At 42.5% G+C, this 22,339-nt stretch overlaps 1 protein-coding gene across 2 annotated transcripts in view; it reads right to left on the bottom strand.

Annotated features, from left to right (window-relative positions):
* Positions 1-13,641: 13,641 nt before the first annotated feature.
* IL6ST (interleukin 6 cytokine family signal transducer) overlaps positions 13,642-22,339 on the bottom strand; it is a 58,507-nt gene continuing 49,809 nt past the window's right edge. For both annotated transcript variants that reach the window (XM_050795574.1, XM_050795575.1), the window contains 2 exons: positions 19,592-19,673; positions 13,642-18,768 (listed from right to left, as the gene is read on the bottom strand). In XM_050795574.1, coding sequence (XP_050651531.1) covers positions 18,031-18,768; positions 19,592-19,673 — 820 coding nt within the window. In that variant the 3' untranslated portion in view covers positions 13,642-18,030. The remainder of the gene's footprint in view (positions 18,769-19,591; positions 19,674-22,339) is intronic.

Below are 22,339 nucleotides of genomic sequence, written 5' to 3'. Positions count from 1 at the left end.
TCAGGAGTTTGAGACCAGCCTGGGCAACATGGTAAAACCCTGTCTCTACAAAAAATACAAAAATTAGCCAGGCGTGGTGGTGGCGGGCGCCTGTAATCTCAGCTACTCAGGAGGCTGAGGCAGGAGAATCACTTGAACCCAGGAGGCAGAGATTGCAGTGAGCCAAGATCATGCCACTGCACTCCAGCCTGGACAACAGAGCAAGACCCTGTCTTAAAGTTTTACCTACTCAGCTATCTAAACTGAGACTCCACAATGTAAATATGTGAGAGATCAGGGGAGCCTGGTGGCTATGGGAAAGGGCTCCAGGTGACCAGGACTCGGCAGCTCATTACACTCTTTGCTGCAGGAAATGACTCCTGCCTGCATTTCCTGTGGAGGATCCGGGGCCCACACCTGGGCTCTCATTGTCTTCCTATTCCAGACTCCTTCCCACTCCTGGAGCTCCTCCGGGTCTCAGCTCTCTGCTCTGAGGCAACACCACCCGTGGAGCTCCCTGACTTGTTCCTGTTCAGGCTTCCAGGAAACCTCAGAGTGGCAGGTGCCTGCTGTTTTCTCTGTCTCCCGCCCACCCCACCATGGCCTCTCCTGTGCTTTCAATTTCTTTTTCTCTAGCCATTCCCTCCCTTCAGCTTCTAAACACACTTGGGTCACCTCCATTAAAGAAAGAAAGAGCCCCTGGATCTTCCTCTCCCTCTGGCTTCCCACAGACTCTGTCACAGTGCAGGCTGCGGTTTAAAGGGAACGGGGTCCACAGCCCATCTGGCAGCTTCTCCAGGCAGCTAAACTTGTTTCCGTTTTTTTGGTAGTGAGACAATTGCACTGCTAGAACTTTCTAGAGGTGTAGAAAGCAGTGAGTCACTCTGAACCCATTCTGGTTAGGGGGACTGCCTGATTAAAAAAAAAAAAGTGTAGAAAGCAAGCCCTTGAGAGCAAACAATTTTGGAACAAGGAATAAGGACACCAGAACAGACTGGTAAGTATCCAAATATATGCCGAACATTCATCATGGTTCTAGGAAAAGCCCTGGGGCAGGGCGACATTCACACGCAGTGACCCCTGTTCACCACTAAGCTTATGAAGAACCATTTACTGGCATTTAGCGCTAGGTGCTGTGCTCAGGGCATGGCACGCAGTACCTGGTAAGCCTCACAACTGCATTGTGAGTAGGTAGCTCTGGCCAGTGGCAGATGAGAAGGCTGAGCTCAGAGGCTACATGACTTGGCGGAGGCTCTCTGAGGCTGTACACGGGAAGTGGGGGGGTTGGAGCCCAGACCTTTGACTTTCCTTGTGCTTTTCTACCTCGGGTGAGTAAGATGACCAAGGGGTCGGGGAGATCAAGAGGAGCGGAGACTCCAAGGGGTGCAGGGCCTACAAGGACCTCTTTTTGGTGAGACATGTAGACCATTCCCCTCTCCCCTGGGTGCCTGCAGAGCTCTTGATACTGGTTTTAGAGCCAGTGAAGTCTAAGAGAAATGCTGACGGCAGGTTGGGGGGTGTGGGAAGGGGCACCATGTCCATATTCACAGCCCCGGTGACAAGAAGACAGAAGCCCTCAGGGACCCTGAGCTTCAGAAGGGTTTACAATGGCTCCAGAAGCAAGAAGTTCCATGAGAGTGTAGAATCTGTAAGCACCCCGAGGACCTGGGCAGGGCAAAAGCAGGTCTGCTGGAAGAGTGGATGTCCCATGACTGTTGGAACAAGGTGCCTCCTCCCAATCCTTGGGGCAAAGCGAGACTCGTCTCAAAAATAAAAATAAGTTATTGGCTCATGAGTTACACTTTCAAAGAGTCCACAGACTTAGTAAGGATTCGTGTCCTCTTGCGGCTCTAACACATTTCCATAAGCTCAATGCCTTAAACAACAGGAATTGATGATTTCACAGTTCTGCAGGTTGGAAGTCGCACTGGGCTACAGTCCAGGTGTTGGCAGGGCTGTGTTCCCCTCTGGAGGCCATAGGGAAGAGTCTTCCTTGCCTCCTTCAGTCCTAGGCGATGCCTTTATTCCTTGGCTTGCGGCTCCTTCCTCCGTCCGTGGACCAGCACAGACGGCTGGCTCTCAGTGTTGCGTCTCTCAGTTCTACAGTCACACTTGCTCTGCTTGCAGGGCCTGGGCCGCATAGCATGAAGGCCCCAACTAAAGCCTCCCTGTCTGTGTGGGGACTTTCTCCTGAGATGCCAGGTTTGTCCTCTTAGGAGTTCCTGGCCCATAGAAGACTGTGGCCATATAGTCTTACGTGAGATCAGAACCCAACGGGAGCTTGATGGGAACTGAGCCCAGAAACCCATCAAAATCTCATCTTATTGTTGTCAAAGCTATAGAGCCTAGAAAACCTGGCCTTAGATCCATGGCCCAGGGGGCTCACTAACAGTGCCCCTAGAATTAGACATCCCAGGTCCCTGGCCCAGCTGGATTCCCGTAGGCCTTGCTCTGCAGGGACAGGATCCTGAGAGAACAGGAGGAGCAGGCTCTAGGGGTAGAACCAGGGGCTGCCTTGGCTGACTGGGCCAGTGGAGGCCTTGGCCCATCAGAACCTCAAGAGCGGGCCCCTGGAAGGCTGAATAAGGGAAAGTCCAATAATAGTAAGGTCCAAATGAACTTTCATCTGAATTCAGAATTCTTCAGGATTAGCAAGTGCTGCAGTTTGTGCAGTGCTCAGGGGTCCATGAAGGTGTACCCCAGTTAGTGAAAAGCCTAGGGTGCTGGTTTAGTCAAAACCACGACTGCATACGTGCACCTCACACATCTCCCAGGGACTTGATTTCAAATGTTCCTTCACAGGAAACAAGCCACTGGACACAAAACACTTCCAGTTGGCCTTTTGAAAGAATAATATGTATTTACTTAGAAACAAAATTGCAGTTTTCCCTATGAGTCAGCAAATGCTAAGGATTCTGGATGTCAAATACCTCCCAAGCGTTTTATCAGCCAGACTTTGTTGTCCTTCAGGAAAAACTATGAGTTCCAGGAAAAATGACAGGCATGCAGGATGCCGATTTCCTTCCTGATGGTAAGAGAGCAGCCTCCTAAACTGACGATTTCATGACATCTCAGGGGCTGGTTCCAGAGAACACCTTACTTTAACCAAAGGGAGAATGTGCTGTCCAAAGGCATCTTCTCTTGAACCCAAAGCAGTGTTTTCCCATCATATATCAGAATTTTCACTCTTTTCTAGATCCTTATCCCCTCAGTACCCCTTCCCCACCAAAAATATAAAACAAGAAATTTTTTTTAAAAGTCTTTTTTTTCTTAGAAACATGGTCTAACTTTGTGGCCCAGGTCAGAGTACAGTGGTGGGATCATGGCTCACTGTACCTCCATCTACTGGGCTCAAGGAATCCTCCCACTTCAGCCTCCCACATAGCTGGGATTATGCCACTACACCCAGCTGATTGTTTTGGTTTTTTTTTAGAGATGGGGGTTTTGCTTTGTTACTCAGACCAGACTGGTCTTGAACTCCTGGCCTCAAGCAATCCTGCTGCTTCAGCCTCCCAAAGTGCTGAAATTACAGGCATGGAGCCACTGAGCCCGGCACAAAATCTTCCAAAAAACAAAACAAAATGAAAACCCCAGGAGTCCTGAATATCATCCTTCAAATCCTCCTGACCTCCTTGTTTGGGAGAGCCCTGAGTGAAGGAGCTCAGGACGGTACCCCTGAGGCCTGCACTCCAGCCTGGGTGACTGAGCATGGGTGACCCGTCACTGTGCTGCTGACAGCAGAGTGGACTTGCAGGGCTTCCAGATGGGCACCTTCCCTGTGAGAGCATCTTAATGCCTTAGGCTGAGTCCCTTGTCAGAGTCAGGGCTTAGCTAACTTAACAGGTGGGAAGCTAACTTAACTCACGGCATGTTTACAAGTGTGATAACATTTATAAATTCTAAAATAACAAAGCTAATTGTATTAGTCTCTTCTCACACTTCTAATAAAGACATACTCGAGACTGGGTAATTAATAAAGGAAAGAGGTTTACTGGACTCACAGTTCCACGTGGCTGGGGAAGCTTTGCAATCATAGTGGAAGGCAAAGGGCATGTCTTACATGGCAGCAGGCAGGAAAAGAAGGATAACCAAGTGAAAGGGGAAACCCTGTATAAAACCATCAGATCAACCAGAGGCCGTGGCTCCCGCCTGTAATCCCAGCACTTTGGGAGGCTGAGGTGGCGGATCACCTGAGATCGGGAGTTCGAGACCAAGCCGACCAACATGGAGAAACCCTGTCTCTGTTAAAAATACAAAATGAGCTGGGCATGGTGGTGCATGCCTGTAATCCCACCTACTCAGGAGACTGAGGCAGGAGAATCACTTGAACCTGGGAGGCGGAGGTTGCAGTGAGCTGAGATTGTGCCATTGCACTCCAGCCTGGGTAACAAGAGTGAAACTCCATCACAAAAAACAAACAAACAAAACAAAACAAAAAAAAAACACCACCATCAGATCTGGTGAGACTTATTCGTTACCACGAGAACAGTATGGGGAAACTGCCCCCATGATTCAATTATCTCCCACCTGGTCTCTCCCCACAACACATGGGAATTATGAGAGTACAATTCAAGATGAGGTTTGGGTGGGGACACAGCCAAACCATATCACTGGCCTGGGAGCCTGCCTCTCTGTTGCCAGCTGGATAGAATATCTCTGGCTGAGTGTTGCAATGCAAATACCCTGCTAGCATCTAATTGGAGACCATTGCGGAGGCCACTCAGGGAACTGCTACTTACTTGGAAGCAGGGTGGTCCCAGGTGGAGGGCATGGGGTTGGGGTCAACTTGGCCTGTGGGTGGAGAGGCAGGAAGGCACCTGCAGGCTGACAGGACCCAGCCGTGGTTTCCCCTCGTCCATATTTCTTGTTAGAGCTGGTCCCAGACTGGGTGGTGTGACGCATTGACAGGTAATCCTGATGGGCCCTGCTGGAGTTTGCTAAAATGAGGTCTGGTGAGTGAATCTGACGCTTTGGGTGGTTCTGTGTCCAACCATCACCTGGACCCTCCTGTGAACACCTTCCCACTGTCACCGAAGGTATCGGGCCACGCCCAAAGTGTCCCAATTCTGAATGCTGTATTTGTACAGGGATGAGGTTAGGAATGGAATCTCAGGTTAAGTCCCCCAAAAGCAAATCCTGAGACAAACATCCAGGTGTAACTAATTCATCCAGGGCATATTCCCAAGAGAAACTGGTGAGCGAGTGAGGGAGGCCTGAGAGGAGGGGAAGATGCCAGGGCAGGGTGGGGTTTCAGGCAGAGCCCTGCAGGGCAGCACCAGTCTCATTCCCAGATGATGCTGGAGGTAAGTGACTCAGTCCTCGGCGTGTGTCCTCCCCAGGCAAGGGGCCTGGGCTGTCACACTCCTAAGCTCCTCAGTCATTAGTAACAGCCATCCCCACAGGGTATGAAACCTCCAGGCACCTTCGACTGTGTGCTTGGAGGCCCGGAGTCAGGCTCAGGTAGCCCGAGGGAAGCTGTGGAAAGATAGCTGCAGGTGCCCGCAGTGGGAAGCAAAGCCCAGGGAAGCTGGTGGAGATGGGGGCGGATCCTGTTGCCAGATTTGGCAACACAAAATGCAGAGCACGTATTTACATAACACGCACCAGGTACTAGCCTATGTGTTTTTCAAAGACTATCTTGTTTAATCCCAGCCTGGCCAGCTCTGGAGTCGGTGCTCCCCTATTTTTTTTTTTTTTTTTTTGAGACAGAGTTTTGCTCGTTGCCCAGGCTGGAGTGCAATGGTGTAATCTCGGCTCACTGCAACGTCTACCTCCCGGGTTCAAGTGATTCTCCTGCTTCAGCCTCCCGAGTAGCTGGGATTACAGGCATGCGCCACCACGCCCGGCTGATTTTGTATTTTTAGCAGGGACAGTGTTTCTCTGTGTTGGTCAGGCTGGTCTCGAACTCCCGACCTCAGGTGATCCACCACCTCGGCCTCCCAAAGTGCTGGGAGTACAGGCGTGAGCCACTGAGCCCAGTCCAGTGCTCCCCTATTTTGAAGGTAGAATGTAGTCGTTTGAAGCAGGAGCACTGGGGTCAGACCAAATTTTAAGTCCCAGCTTTGCTCCCTGCTCCTCTGTTGCCTTCCACGAGTTCCTCAACCTCTCTAAGCCTCAGTTGCTTTATCTGTAAAATGGGTGAAATAGTATCACCACAACAATTGGGGCAGTGAAATGAAGCCATGATTCTACCACTTCTTTCTACCACTGTCTGCTGCACATGGTGCTTGGCACATGGTGAGCGCGGGGGGAATTACAGGGGCGCTTGTCGTCATCACCACAGATGAGGTAACTGAGGTGAGAAAAGCCCATGCTGTTTCTAAAGGGCGGCTTTGCATTGGTTTTCATTTCCGTGTGGGGCCAGGGGAGGGGCGGACTCTGGGGAAGTATGAACCCAGCTGTGAGTGTCTAGGGCAAGAGTCCCCTATTTTCCAGCCCTCTCTCAGGGTCACCTTCCTGATACTCTCCACAAACAAGAAGGGGTCTGCCCAGGCTGGAGGACCCCAGAACCTCACGGCAGGCCTGGGGGAGGCTAGGCGGTGGCGCTGGAATAAAGGAGGAGGCATGGAGGAGAAGCTGGGCAGGGGATTGTCTAGAATTGTCCAAAAAGAGGAAATGAGCTATTTCTCAGCTATTTGCCTTTAGTGCTCATCTGGAGATGCCATTGTTAGGGTCCCAGGCCAGTCCCACAATCTAGAAACCCTCCCTCCCCACCTCTGGTAGACACAGCCAGAGTCGTGGCGTGGACACCGCATGAGCCTCTGCAAGCAACGCACAGGCCTCCTCAGGAGGGGAGGCGCCACCTGGTTTCTGGAGCCTCAGGCCTCCCTCACCCTCTGCAGGATGCTTCTCCTTGGACATGGTATCCCCAGGCTTGGGAGCAGCTACCCTTCCTTCGCGTCCCTGGCTCGTTGCCCCTCTCTTTCCCTGGAGCCTTCAGCTAACCAGTCGCCTCATCTGGCAGCGCTGCTCCTGAGCTGGCTTAGATTTCCTATTTTCCTCCTGGCCTCAGCCCCCTTCAGACTTCACTCCGATGAGAAAAGTGCTCGTGAGTAGTGTCCTGTCCCAGGCTTACCCTCTCTAGTCCATTCCTCAAGTAGGTGCCACAATAATCTCAAAGACAAGAAATGTGAGAACTGGAATAGTCCCCATCTCATGGGATGAATGACAGAAAGCCCAGCTCCCCAGCTGATGACATCGTCACCAAGCAGGGCCTGGACTGGGGCGAGTCTAGGGCTCACAACAGAAGGAGGTGCTTGCTCTCGGGGTCGGCCAAGGGCACTGAGTGCCTCCCATGACTGTGTGCCCTGGGTACCTCTCTTGGCTCACCCACTGTGTTTCTTACTCTTCTCTCTGCTACGGGAGGCCCTTTGACATCACCAGATTGTGACCTTTCGTTTATCATGGAATCAGGAGAAAATCTGACACCTGCAGAATTATCTGCACAAAGAAAGCCTCCTGGTTTGGAAATGGGGCTGGCTTACATTCACACATGACTCTATTGGAGAAGACAGAAACCTGTTTGATGTTGCCTTGTGGTTGGGTTGTGGTTGGACGGGCACAGTGGCTCACAACTGTAATCCCAGCACTTTGGGAGGCCAAGGCAGGAGCATCGCTTGAGGCCAGGATGTTGAGGCTAGCCTGGGCAACATAGTGAGACCCTGTCTCTACAAAGCTTTTTTAAAAAATGAGCCAGGTCTGGTGGCCCACGTCTGCAGTGCCAGTTGCCTGTGGGGCTGAGGCAGGAGGATTGCTTCAGTCCACGAATTCGAGGTTGCAGTTATGTAAGAGTGTATCACTGCACTCCAGCCTGGGCCACAGCGTGAGTCTGTGTCTCAAAGAAAAGGTGGTGATTAGACGTCTCTTTTGAACCTGCCTCAATTAAGGTCAGAGGTCTATGATTAGGTGCCAGCTTGGGCATTCATTTCTGTCCTGGGAGCAGGACTGTAAGATGACCTCCCCACGAGCACTTGAGCATGGGTTGTAGATAAACTCATCTGTGTCCCTGCTGGGGCTGATGGAGATACGAGGACTGAGGGATCCTCCTTACTTGAAGTCACATCTTTGGCAAAGGGCTGGAAGAGGGCAGGGAATATCTGGATGTTGCTCAGAGGTCAACCAAAATTCTTGTGGCCAGTCCTGAAATATAAGTCTCATTGTAACAATAGGAATTATAGTTTAGTCTGACCCAGAGAACTGAGGCAACATTAATTGAAAATAGTTTGTGCACACTGCTGGCTCTCCTCGTCACCAGCTCATGCCTGCATGACAAAATTCTACAGAAGAGGGCATCCCAGATGAGCACAGCTTTTTGCCTGAACGTAAAATGTTTTCTGAAAAATCTTTCCCCCAAAAAGAGGGAGTCCTTTAGCAAAGTACTTACAAAGTTTCTCATATCACAGTTTCTCTCTTCTTGTTTATTTATTTATTATTTTTCTGAGACAGATTCTCACTCTGTCACCCAGGTTGGAGTGCAGTGGCATGATCTCGGCTCACTGCAACCTCCACCTCCTGGGTTCAAGTGATTCTCCTGCCTCAGGCTCCCAAGTAGCTGGGATTATAGGCACACACCACCAAGCCCTCAAGCAGTCCCCTAATTCAGTCAGCCGGGCTAATTCTTTTACTTTTAGTAGAGATGGGGTTTCACCATGTTGGCCAGGCTGGTCTCAAATTCCTGACCTCAAGTCATCCACCTGCCGCGGCCTCCGAAAATGCTGGGATTACAGGCGTGAGCCTCTGTACCTGGCCTCTCTTCATTATTTAAACACAAAAGTTCTGTTTGTGAAAGACCCATTCACCAAAATGACGTCATCCAATGTTAATTTTTAATTTCGAGAGGCTCATGGAGATCACCAGAAGGAACTGGCATAAAAGGAGACAAAGTCATAGAACAGGGATTTAGTCATTATTCCTGGGATATGATCTCAATATTAACTAGGTTAGATTTCAGTGTAAAGTTTTTTAAAGACCATTTTAAAAAGCAAAATGATAAGAGGTTACATTACTGGGATGGGGGAAAGTCTCTTAAGATAAAAGTGGATACTTAAGGCTTGAATACTGTTTTCCATGACAGCATCGTCTGCTGTCTCTCACACAACTAGATAGAAATGTTAGGAACGAGCTCCCAAAACCTGTGCCGATGATTCACAAAGGGGATCTGGTAATGATGAGGAAGGACCTCAGTGTCCAACTGCAGGTGAAGAGTTGCATGGAACTATCATGAGGTACGAGTGAAAAAAATCAATTCTGTATTTCTGCATTGTTCCACATCATCTTACTTAAAATACAGATCATAGGCAGACATCTATTTAATCAACATCTGTAAGGCTTACACAGTTAAGTTGTCCAAAAACTTTTCTTAGGATCTTCTCATTGAGGAATTGGGGGATTGTTCTGTATTTGGGGCTGCCTGGTGTTTGGCCAGGGGTTAGTCGTAGTCTGCTTTGTGTGGCCCGAGCCTGCTTGCACTTTCCGATGTGTTCTTAAGGCGGAGCCTGATCCTGGTTCACTCCGTCTTCCTCGCTAGACAGTAACTTCCCAAAGGGCAGTGCTGTCCTTTTATAACCCACAAACCCAGCCTTTTCTCCTGTGCTGTTGGAAAGTTTACTGGCCCCTCTTCTCTGGACCTCATTTTCCTTGTCCAGGATGAGGAGTTTGGACAAAATGATTAGTAAGGATCCATCCAACTTTAATTTTCTCTAAATTTTTGCTTTTGGATTGAGTATGTATTTTGCTTCAAATGAAAGCTCTTGCCGAGGCATGGTGGCTCACAGCTATAATCACGGCACTTTGGAAGGTCAAGGATGGAAGATGGCTTAAAGCCAGGCATTTGAGACCAGCCTGGGCAACACAGTGAGCCTGTGTCTACAAAAAAAAAAAAAAGAAAGAAAGAAAAATTAGCCAGGCATGGCAGTGCTACTTGTAGTCTGAGCTACTTGCAGGCTGAGGTAGGAGGACTGCTTGAGCCTGGGCAGCAGAGCAAGACTCTCTCTCGGTGGGGGTGGGGGAAGCTCTTGCCTGTAGCCAGGGTGGGATGGGAATCAGGAAATGATCCCAGGTTGGAGGTGCAAACGAGGCAGATTCCTGACTGCCCATGGCACTGTGCAACTCTGGATTAGATGAAACCTGAGACATATTTTAAACATTTTTTTAAATTAAAAATAACCTGTTTATTCACCCACTTACCTCTTCATATAAGCAAGCTCTGCCAAACACCAAGCACTATGCTGGGCCAGGAGAGGACTGAGCCGGGGCCTCTCTCCAGAGGCCCAGCAGTATGTGTCAGGGTATAGAAGGCCCTTAACTCAGGGGGAAGGAGAGAGGAGAATGGAAGATTTCCCTGAAGAGGGTATCTATTTAAGTTGATTTTTGGTGAACCGGTAAGAATTTCCCAGCTTAACAGGAACTAGGGACTGGAGAACATTCTATGAGAGGAAATCATGTGCATGGGCTAGGTTAGAAGAAACTCAGTATGTTCCGGAAACTATAAAGTGTGGAGCTAGGGGGTTGGAAAGGTCTAGCGAGGCCCCAAAAGGACAGAAAGCAAGCATGGGGAATGAGGTTAGCACAGCGGGACAGCAGCAGGCAGCCCCTCTGGGAGTGGCAGGAGATGGAGTGGAGTGGCTGGCGGCATTGTGAAGGTGAGGCAGGCTGGGACAGGTGCTTGCGCTAGGCAGCAGGCCCGGGGAAGTCTGCCGACAGAACCACCTGGGACTGGATCGTGGACTGAGCACCCAGGAAAGGCCCCTGCCAGAGATCCTCCTGTCACTAGTTGCCATGGGCTAGATTCCACCATTAGAGGAGTCTTTCTTTGGCCAGAAGAATGAGACTCTAGGGGTCATGTGAGGGTGCATTCTCAGGAAAGTGGGACACATTGACGTCTTTGCCAGGTGTTGCTCTATAGGGTCAGAGCAAATGTATGTGCTAGTAGGGGTGGGGAGCCGGCCGAGGAGTAAACCTTGAGGGCATAAGGAGAAACACTGCTCTGGGCTCAGTTAGGACACCTCAAGGTAGGCAGTGGCAGGGGGCTGCTTGAGGGCATGAGGTGCCTCATATTCACAAACAAGGGTGGTGGGGAGGGAGACGACGAGGGGAAGAGAACCTCAGAGGAGTTTGAAGGGCCTGGGAAGCAGATGTGCATTCTCCACAAGTTAGCCAGGGCATGACATCATCAAGGATTTTGCTTAAGTGGTTGGGTACAATTGGCGTACACATCAAAGAATGCGGACTTTGGATCAGGTTGGAGTTGGAACTCCACTGTTTGTCAACCACATGACCCTGGGCAAGTTATTCAACCTCTTGGAGCCTGCGTTTGTAAATGGTGCAGGTATTTACCTCATAAGTTTCTAGGATTTCATAACCCACAGTAAACACTTCATAGATGGCATGTATTTGCTCACCTTTGGACACCCTGCTCCGGCATGTGGCCCCCAGCAGGTGATCAGAAAGGTCTTCTGGTTCATTTGAAGAGGAGCGGTCCTGCACCCCCAGCAACAATGTCTAGTCTCGATTCTGACCGTGGCAGTTAAGAGTTTCTTGGGGGTCCTTTCTAGGCACTAATGCTGGCTGGGTAGCCCTGGTGTTCATGTCTAGATTGAACAACTGGCAAAATCCACACTGACCTGAAGAGTGGCTGACTTTTCATTCTCGGAATGCTTATGCAGAATTATGGTTTCTACTGTCAGAATCTCAGTGCCTTTTTATTTAAATATTCCCCTTCACGCCATGTATTTAAAAGCATTATCCCTCTCATAGAAGCTTATAGAGCCTATTTGCTAAAATTTTCTATGAATTCATTTAAAAGCTATCATTAGTCAACAGGCTGCTTCTGGCTACAGGCAAGACTGCAAGGAAAACCCTTTCCTACAGGGACAGGACCCAGATGTATACTTAATAGTTGTGTCTTGGACCTGTTACTAAGTGAAGAGTGTTCTAGGAAAGTAGGCCTGGACTGAGGTATTAGATTTCTAGTCAACAGGCCAGTCTCATTCAGTTCAAACCAGCACTCTGGGGGAGAAACCACTTGTGGCCATTGAATTACTCTGGCTAGCCTGTCTTAGGACCATCCACAGCCAGGGCTAATGAGACAGCTGAAGAGAGAGAAATACTTTACCTGAGGGTTTTTTGTTTTTTTTTTTTTTGGGCTTTTATTTTTGTGTTTGTGGATTACCACCATATATCTCACCATGTTATCCCAGAAATACTCCAATTTCATACAGAATGCACAGATGTTTAAGTAAGAAGCCATTTAAGTGAGGGGATAACTCTCACTAAAAAAACTCAAAAATAAGAAATGACAATTCTAGATAAACTTTTTTGACATGTAAAATGACATAACCATAGTCACAGGGAATAGAAGAATCAGGTTTGAATGTCCACAGGTTTCTAAAACTAAGCTCTGGCTTCATATCTGTCGAAAATCTTTAGTGGTTGGGGAAAATAGCTGTATTTAAAAATAAATATTGAATTTTGAGTTGAAAGGTAGATTCTCCTCCCTCGATGGAGACAGAACTTTTAAGCTATGGAGAACCCAAGCAGCCTTTCCATGATCTAAGTTGTCCAAGAGCCAACCCCAATCAGCAGCAACAAGACTCGAGCTGTTCACCCTGATTCCGAGTTGGCTGAGCTTCATGCTGCTTTCACACATTCTTCTTTTTCTACCTCAGTTCCTCTTTGCTCGTATTCTGTTCACTCCATTAACTTGCCCAAGCACTGGACTTAAGTATGGAAGAGCCTATACATAGTTGTAATATGTTTCATATTTTGAAAGTGTAGAAGTTTGTATTAATTTAAAAAGAAAAAGCTTAAATGGAAAGTTAAGCAATCCTGAACAAGGAAACTGTTTCATTGCCTTTGGGCTAGGGAAAGAGGATGCTCTCAAGGAATTACATATCTTTTCCAAAGCAGGATGGACTGTATCCATCACAAATTAGGATAAGATGAGCCACTCACACCTTAAAGAAATCAGGCTTGAGCCTACACAAGCCATAACCAAATAGAAGATTTTAAACAAAGGAGCATATAGCCCAAAGCTGACATGTTATTTCTATAAACTGGTATATATGTGAAGGACTTACTGTTGGCTGGCTTGTGGATTTTTTGACTCACTGCATTTTTTTAGATAAAATCACAATGTGAAGGCACATTAATAGTTGAGATTTTCTTTTCCTTCCAGGTGGACTTGACTGATTCGTTTCATATAATACTTAGTAACCTCAAGAAGTAGCAGGAGGATGCCATGTATCAATCTCCTTCAAGTCTCACTGCAGCAAGGATGGAGACTCCAGCAGTGTGGGGTGGGCACAGACGGCCACAAGATGGCGTAGCACCTCCATACTTGGGCTCTTGACAACCAAGTAGATTTTTTTTTTTTTTTTTAAGTCCACTAGGAGGTAGGATGCTGCGATTTCAGACCTCAGCTATTAAACAGTAAATCTGGAAAACTAGTGGATAAATCTGCCATCTCCATTCTATGTTATTAAGGCCAAGGTAGTGTACTGGTTTTCTTTTAAATCACATTCCATTATGTCAAACATTTAAAATGTCACAAAACCCACATGAAGCACCTCATATATGCTAAGATGCTTATTTACCTAACACCACTAATGATAAATGCTGTTACAAATATGCGTAGTCAGATGATAGTAACCACATACAGAAAACAATTTGAACAAGAATTTATTTCTTAAACTTTACTTAAGGGATTAGAGCTGATATGTAATAGAACATTTAATATAACATTTGGAGTTATGTCAACATAAAAATAGCTGTGGTTACAATTAGCACATGCAATTCACTGCAAAGGTAAAAATACATGCTATACTCTAGACAAGCCTTCCAAATGCAGTTAAGAGTAGATGGAATAAAACAGCAAGTGAACATGAAAGGATTGCACTTAGAAGAAAGTGGGACACAGCTAGGATATAAAAGAGACATACCTAATGCTAATCACTGCATTGTCCTACTAGCAAATTGCACATTTATTTTTAGAGTATATTCAATACACATATACATTGAGACTAGAGAATTTTCAAATACCTACCTTTGAAATATCCCTTTGTTTCTAACACATCACATTATGGTATTAATGTAACAGCACTTAAAACCTGTAGTTATCATTCAAAGCTTGTGTTTAAGAGATAAAAGAGTATCATTCAGACAAAGCTTGTGTTCAAGAGATAAAAAAAATCTATCACTATTGGCCTTAAATGCATCTTATCACGATCCATCAACTTTAATGAAATGGGTAATGAAGTTAAACTAACCAGTTTGTACAAACTATTGACTGAGAAAAAGCCCTTAAAAATTTAGGAACAAATGAATAACAGAAGAGCTCACCCTGAGCTGCCACCTTTTAAATATAATGTATATGAGAATATCATGCTAATGCACATACTAGTATCATGTATGATGGAGAAATAGGTTAATGCAAAAGATAATATGCTTGGCTTTGTGAAGTTTTGTTTTGACTTACATCTATCTGAATTCTGTTTGAGTCTGAAAAGGAACTGCTGCCAAGGACCAGTCCAAAGATTAGGCTGTAAGCCTGCTAGTTCATACCTTCTTTGAAATCGATGACAATGCCCAATTTTAGGCTAACCCTAAAACACGTGCCATTTTATGATTCCATATTCTTTTATTTTACAGAAAAGTACAAACTTTTTAGAAAGTAATCTTACCAGAGCAATATAATCTAACAATCCCTATAATAGAAAGCTATCCCAGTAAATTTTTTTGAACAATTGAACTTTTGTCTTATGTAGCTTATAACTTTGATATTTTATTCATCTCAACAAAATAAAACTTTATTGAAATAAAAGTGTATGGTTTAGGAATATGCTCTTAATAATAATTGAGCAAAATTAGAATGATGTGGACTATAACAGAATGAAGGAAGATCTCTCTACTTGATGTACTTGCTCAATGTTAGTAAACAGAAACATTTTAGGGAATTCTGTATGATTATTCTACTTCTACATTTACATGTCATGGTTTTAACTAGTTAAATGGGTAGAAAAAAGACATCTTTAATAATTGATTTCTATTTCTCAAACTAGATACTCTAAATATGAGCTTTGATTAATGTTTTGTAACATTTTTAAGTTGTAACATTTGTAATTATACTCCACTAACTTCACAGTAAGAGCTAGGGACACTGGATGACTTCATGTGGTAAAATCCCTTATCAAGGAACAAGGCTGAAATTAAATGAACAATTAGGTAGAGAAGAGAGATGAACACAGAATATGTGAATGAAATTTGCTTTTTTTCCTTGCTGCTGTTCGAGTGCTGACTGATCCATCATAAAAAAGGATAGGATTAAAATTTTAGGTCTTAATGGTACAAAGTGTGAAGTTTTATAGTTTTCTAATAATTATTCAGTATTATCCCTTTCAGAGGTGAGGGTAGGATACTACAGACATCAGTAACTGACAAGTTATAATATCAACACATGTAACATTTGGGTCCTTTTTCTATAACCCTGAAGGGAGCAACTGCAGTTGCAGAAGCAGTGAGTGAACTAGTTTTGTCCAGACAAGGTTCTCTGATGTGCTAGTGTTACTTTAAATACCACTTTTAGACTCTAAAGATTTAAAGTGATAAAGTCACTAACTTTATTAGATTAGTTTTTACATAAATAACCAGATTTGTTTCTTTGCCTACCTAAAGTACAATTTACATGCATCAACACACAGATTACTCTAAGACATGCTCGGGAAAGTAATTTTGAATGTAAAACAAGTTTTATAATTTATTTTCTCCTTAGGGCAGAAGATGTACATTATATATTAGTGCTCAAATGAATGTTCATTTCCGGAATGCATTTCTGGACAGTAATCATATACCCATTTAATATGTATCAAGTGTTCTTGGGGATGGGGGTATTCACTCACTGTACCATGTTTTATACAGGCTTTAACATGTACATTTGTTTGTATCATGGCCTTCAATGATCCTCCATTCTCATTCCCATAGATCAAGAGTTCACATTGTATAACTGACTCTGAAATGTACAAACCTCACACTAAAACATTCTTCATGACACTATTTGTTATAAGTTGCAGCTAAACATTACAGTCATGTGACTTATTTTGAGAAAATGGAAAATGTAATAGGTATAAATTTCCTGACACATATAGCAAGACAAATCCAGCCCAGCCTTTGATGACCAACTTAAACGGTGGCAATATCATTATCTTGTTGTGTAAATTTGGGTCTATCTCTACCTTTACTTCTCTGTGCCTGATTTTCCTCATCTACTTTGAATTAGTGACTCTATTAATCTAATTTTGTCTCAAGTGGGAAACTGAATATATCAGAAAAAAGCATTTTTTTTCATAAAGACGATCATATAATATGTGAAAGAACTTTGAAAGGATCAGGTGTTATATAAATGCAAGAATATAAAAGATAAACAGGAAGCCTAATGTGAATAATATTCTGAGAGTAAAAAGTGTAATTATATTTCAATTGTAAATGTATACCAAGTTTTCTTAGCTTTCTATTCTCCAATAACCTCTAAAAACTATTCTAAGCATGCCTGGTTTCTGTAACTTAAATATGGCATTAAAAATCTGTTTCCTTTGAATTCACTTGATAGCAGTAGTCAATCACTAATAATGCTTGCTAATTTCCTCTTACTTTCTTAAGAAAGCCCCTATATTTAGCCTCTGTCTCCATAATGCCAAGTGGTGGTTAGGGGACAGCATAAGTACACTAGTGGCTTTAGCATTAAACTTGAGGCCTGGGTCACTTCTCCCTTGAAGAAAAAGGGTTTTAAAAATTCCTAAATCACAATGTAGAACTAAGTTCCACCCTACCTCAGAACTGCAGATATTAAAATACCATCTCTTTACTGTACCTACAATAAGGATATTTGCTAAGATCAAGATGTACATTTTTTGGGGTTCTGTTTTGTTTTGGTAAATATTGCCCAAGTCATCTTAGTTTGCTTCAAACATTCACTAAAAATAAAAAGTTTTAAATCTTTACCTACTTAAAAATTTTAAAAAGTACTCTAAACAAATTTAAGCTGAAGATATATACTATATAAAGTGCTTCATCTACCCAATTCTCTGAAGTCTTAAGGTCAATGATATGTGTGTATATATGTGTGTGTGTATATATATATAAACATCAGCAATTTAAGCCTTTAAAAATGCCATTTTTTTAGATGCTTTGTTTTTTTTTTTCCTCTTTACTACCACTTTCTTTTTCCCCCTTTATTACTACAATTTAAGCCTTTAAAAATGGCAATTTTTTAGATGCTTGAGATAGTTTGGGGGATCCCTAGCTCTTATCATGGCACTCTGTTGAGTTTGTGAAATAGTTCTTCAAAGAGGTTGTCAATAATATGCAAATTTTTGAAAACTAGTGAGATTACTAATTATTGATGAATAAAAAATGAGTACTTTTAACCTGCCAAGTTAAAGCTCTAGAATTCCTTTTCTCCAGTAATAACTGGCAGCATCACTACCAATGGAAGGGACCTAAGGAATATTGTGTACATTGATATACACGAGGCTGCTCATTTTTTTTTGGCAGATTACAACAGCTGGGCTCATATAGTTATGGCCTATGGATCTCTTTTTAAGTTATTTTAGCTAAAGTAGATGGTCTACACCTTGCTCCTCTAATCTTTTATATTAACTGTCCCTAAGCCACTTTGATGACTCATCAAAATCAGTATAGCTGTGCTCACTAAGCATATCACTGCTTATTATTTAAATACCTTGTTTTTTATGTAGCAAAACAAAAAGTTTTATAAATTTCAGATAAGCTTTCTATTTTTCTTCAGTGCAAACATCCTGAAACAGCACAAAATCATTCAGCTAGTCTGAGGATGAAGTCAGTTTATGTAGTGCTTAAAGTAGAATCCCAGATATTCTGGAATGGAAATAGCTCATGTGAAACTTCAGTTCATTTTTGTCCTTAAGGGCAAATGATCATCTTCAGAGAGTGAAGACTTTTTGAAATCTGAATTCACAGATAAAATAATTTTAGCTTTACTTTATAGGTACTGCTGAAGTTGCAGCAGGAACTACTAGTCCTTCACTGAGGCATGTAGCCACCTTGCCGTACAGTCTGTGGTAAGTAACTTTTAGGCATTCCTTCATCAATGGCAGCCTCCATCCCAATTGTTTCAAATCTTTCTATTTGTCCCTCAGTACCTGGACCAAAAGGATCTGCTGCAGAAACTTCCTGAAACATTTTCATTTCCCCAGATCCACAGGATTGTGAAATATGATCTGAAATCTGTTGTTTAAGTCTAACAAAATCTTCCTCATTGACTGATGAAACTTGCTTTGACCTTTCAAAATGTGAAATATCGGGACTGGATTCATGCTGACTGCAGTTCTGTTTGAAGTAGTGTTGCCTGGGCAAAATGTCATCACTGCCATCTACATGATCTACTAATTGTAGATCTTCTGGCCGCTCCTCTGAATCTAACAAGGGCTGGGTAGACTCGGATCTTGAGAAGACTTGCACGGATGGAACTTGGTGTCTGTAGCCACTGTGCACCACAGTAGAATACTGGACAGTGCTCGAAGTGTTTTGTGAAGATTCATTTTCATCACTGCTAGAAATGCTTGGCCTAGAAGATGACATGCATGAAGAACCCCCAATACCACTGCTGTGTCCTTCAGTATTAATTTTTTCCTTTTTGAACAGGTCCAATGATTTCAGATCTTCTGGAAAAGGTTTTTTGTCATTTGCTTCTATTTCCACAACACTTACATCAGTGAAATTGCCATCTGAATACATTTGATCTTTTGAACTAAAGTTGTGCTAAGGAAGAGAGAAAATTGTATATGGCAAGTATTAGTTAAAGCCACAGAGTTAATGCATGTCTGAAACTTCCCAGTAACTCTCGGTGGTACAGAAATAACCTGCATTATGTCACTAAGTCACTGTCAACTACCCAAAATGCAGATACTGTAAAATGAGTCTAAGTAGTCTAAATCAATATTGTTGGTGCTACATTTTGATAAGCTAATGGTCTATAAATAGTATTTAATATTTCATGCCTAGACTAGGCAGCCTAGGATTAACCAGACAGAAAACTAGAAAACATTAAGGAAAATCAAATCTGAATTATGGAGATTTTGTAGAATATAAAAATACATAATACATTTTACTCTGTTAATATAAATTTTAAGGACTACTGGAGGATAATAAATACAAACGAGTTCCCCTTTGGGGCATATTTAAAATTCAGAGTTTAGAGTAGGTTCCCAGAGATCATTTCATCAGTGCTAAAATGATAGACTGTTGAACTTGGTCTTAATACTCAATCCAAAATGCTTGCCTTGAGGTAGTTACCATCACATAGCAGTTTCAGCACCTCAAGTTTTCAGTTTGCAAGTTCAACCAAACATCTGTAATGTTTACTAAACAATTTAAAATATCAGAACAAATACGCTATGATGGTGATACACCCCTAAAATGTGTCATACATATTAAATTTTGATTAAAATTTTCATTTATGTACCATTTTATTTTCATTTACTTTTTGACTCAGCTTGAATATCTTTTGGTACATCTGTAGATACTCAATATACCTACTAACATGTCGGTATATTATAAGCAACTCAGAAGCATTTTCTCTTACCCTTGGAGGAGTGTGAGGTGACCACTGGGCAATATGACTCTTTGAAGGATCTGGAACATTAGGCCAGATGTGTTTTTTAATTCTGAAGAGAAAAGAAAAATGGCCTATGTAAAACCACACATAATAAACGATGAACAGTCCCTATTTCTAAACATGTTCATCAAAAACTTACAAACCAAACCAATCACCTAAATGAACAAAAAATACCTACTCTACCCCAAACAAAAATTATTTTTCTTATAAGGATTGTAATGTATTCACAATGAATTAACAAGGCTAAATCTAATCAGTGTTCAATTTTTTTTTTTAACTCTCAAAATTCTGCAATTAAAACAACTTAAAATCTTTATCCAGGCCACATGTTGTGGTATTCCAATTAAAAGAATCCAGATAACAAATTAATGTTCCCACTGATACCAAATTATTTTTAATAAGAAAAGGCTAACAATATTTAAAATTCATTTAGGATATCCATATAATCAAAAACCTACTGAAATATGTCTTCCTTACAGTTAATACAGTTCCTAGCTCAAAGACGTTCATAAGTGCACAGGAAATGGGTCATCTTGAGAATAAGTTCAAATATAAAAATCAAATTTTAAAAAGTGACTACTGAGAATGGTACTTCAAAGAGTGAGAGCCTACCAGACTGACTCTCCTGTAGGAAATACCTATAACATTTGGAAGTAATATAAAAAGCAGTAAAGCTGACAACCTAGACAAACCCATGAATGAATCCTCGAAAGACACAAATTACTAAAACAGACTGAAGAAAAAGAAAGCTATGATATATTTATAAAGAAATTGAATTTTAATTAGAAACCTTCCCACAAAATTCTGGGCAAAAGGAAATAATATTAACACTATACAAACTCTTCCAGAAAATAGAGAAGGTAACATGTTTCCATTCATTTTATGAGGCTAGTATTATCCTGATTTTAAAACCAGACAGACAAGGCACAAAGACAGACTAACTTCACTCAAGAACACAGACACGAAGAGTATTAAACTGAATACAGCAAAATCCAAGGAATGCAAGGATGATATATGAAAATCAATAAAATTCACCATATTCATGGAAGGAAGGAGAAAAACCATATCACCTCAACAGATTCAGAAAAAGCACTTGACCAAATTGCGACACCCATTCATGATAAAAATTGCTAGCAAAGGAAAACAGAAATAAGAACTTACCCCTGGAAGTAGTAGTAAAGGGGAAAAAAAACCCACAAAGCAGCCGGGCATGGTGGCTCAGACCTGTAATTCCAGCACTTTGAGGCGGGTGGATTACCTGAGGTCAGGAGTTTGAGATCAGCCTGGCCAACATGGTGACACCCCGTCTCTACTAAAATACAAAAAAAATCAGCCGGGCATGGTGGTGTATGCCATGTAATCCCAGCTACTCAGAGGCTGAGGCAGGAGAATCGCTTGAACCCAGAAGGTGGAGGTTGCAGTGAGCCAAGATTGTACCACTGCACCCCAGCCTGGGCAACAAGAGTAGCAGTCAGTCTCAAAAAAAAACAAAAAACAAAAAACAAAAAAAACCCCACAAAGCAAAAACTTCAACCTACAGCTAACATCACATGTGATGGTGAAAGACTAAATACTTTCACCTCTAAAATTAGGAACAATGCAATGCTCTTATATGGTCTAGATATATGTACTAGAGGTCTTAGCCAGTAAGAACTAAAAGCATAAAGATTAGAACAACTATAATTACTCCCAAGAAGCATGAATGTGTATGTAGAAAATCCTAAAGAATCCAAAAAGCTACTAGTAAATGAATTTATCAAAGTCTCAGTATATATGATGAATATATTTTAAAAAATCAATTGCATTTCTACATACTAAGAATTAGAAAATATTTTAAAATATTCCACATATAATAACAAAAAATACTTTTGTCATGAATTCAAAAAAAGTTATGTAAGGCCTGTCTACTGAAAACTACAAAACACTGCAAAAGTAAATTAAACAAAACCCAAATACATAAAGAAATAAACCAGGTTCACAGACTGAAAGACTCAATAGCGTTAAGATTGCAGTTCTCTCCTATAGATTCAATAAAATCTGATCTATAGATTCAACAAAATCCCAATCAAAACTATAGTTTTAAAAAAAATTGACAAGCTGAATTAAAATGTATATGAAAAAGCAAAGAAATCTAGCCAAAATAACTTCTTTTAAAAAAGAACATACTGGAAGAATTCTACCTATTTTCAAAATTTACTATAGAGCTATACTAATCAAGACAATGTGGTACTGGCAGTACTGGCATAAGAATGGACATATATACATTTATGAAACAGAACTGAGAGTATGGAAATAGATACAGACTTATAAGGACAATTGCTTTTGGCAAAGGTACCAAAGCAATTCAATGGGGAAAGACAGTCTTTTCAAAATAAATGACAATGGAATTAGACATCTGTAGGAACAAAATGAACCTTGACGCTGACCTCCCACCATGCACAAAAATAGCCTGAAATGGATCATAGACTAAGAGCTGAAACTATTGCACTTGTGGAAGAAAACATGAGAAAATTTTTTGATACTGGGTTTGGCAGAGACTTCTCAAACAGGACACAAAACTCAGGAACCACAGAAAAAAACTGATAAAATGAACTTCATCAAAATAAAAAATTTATGCTTTTTTTTTTTTTTCAGATGGAGTCTCACTCTGTCACTAAGGTTGGAGTGCAGTGATCTTGGCTCACTGCAACCTACGCCTCCTGGGTTTAAGCAATT

Source organism: Macaca thibetana, chromosome 6 (genome assembly GCF_024542745.1).
Source record: "Macaca thibetana thibetana isolate TM-01 chromosome 6, ASM2454274v1, whole genome shotgun sequence".
Lineage (NCBI taxonomy): Eukaryota > Metazoa > Chordata > Mammalia > Primates > Cercopithecidae > Macaca > Macaca thibetana.
Note: the sequence above shows the minus strand (reverse complement) of the source record. Positions and strands in the feature narration are given on the sequence as shown.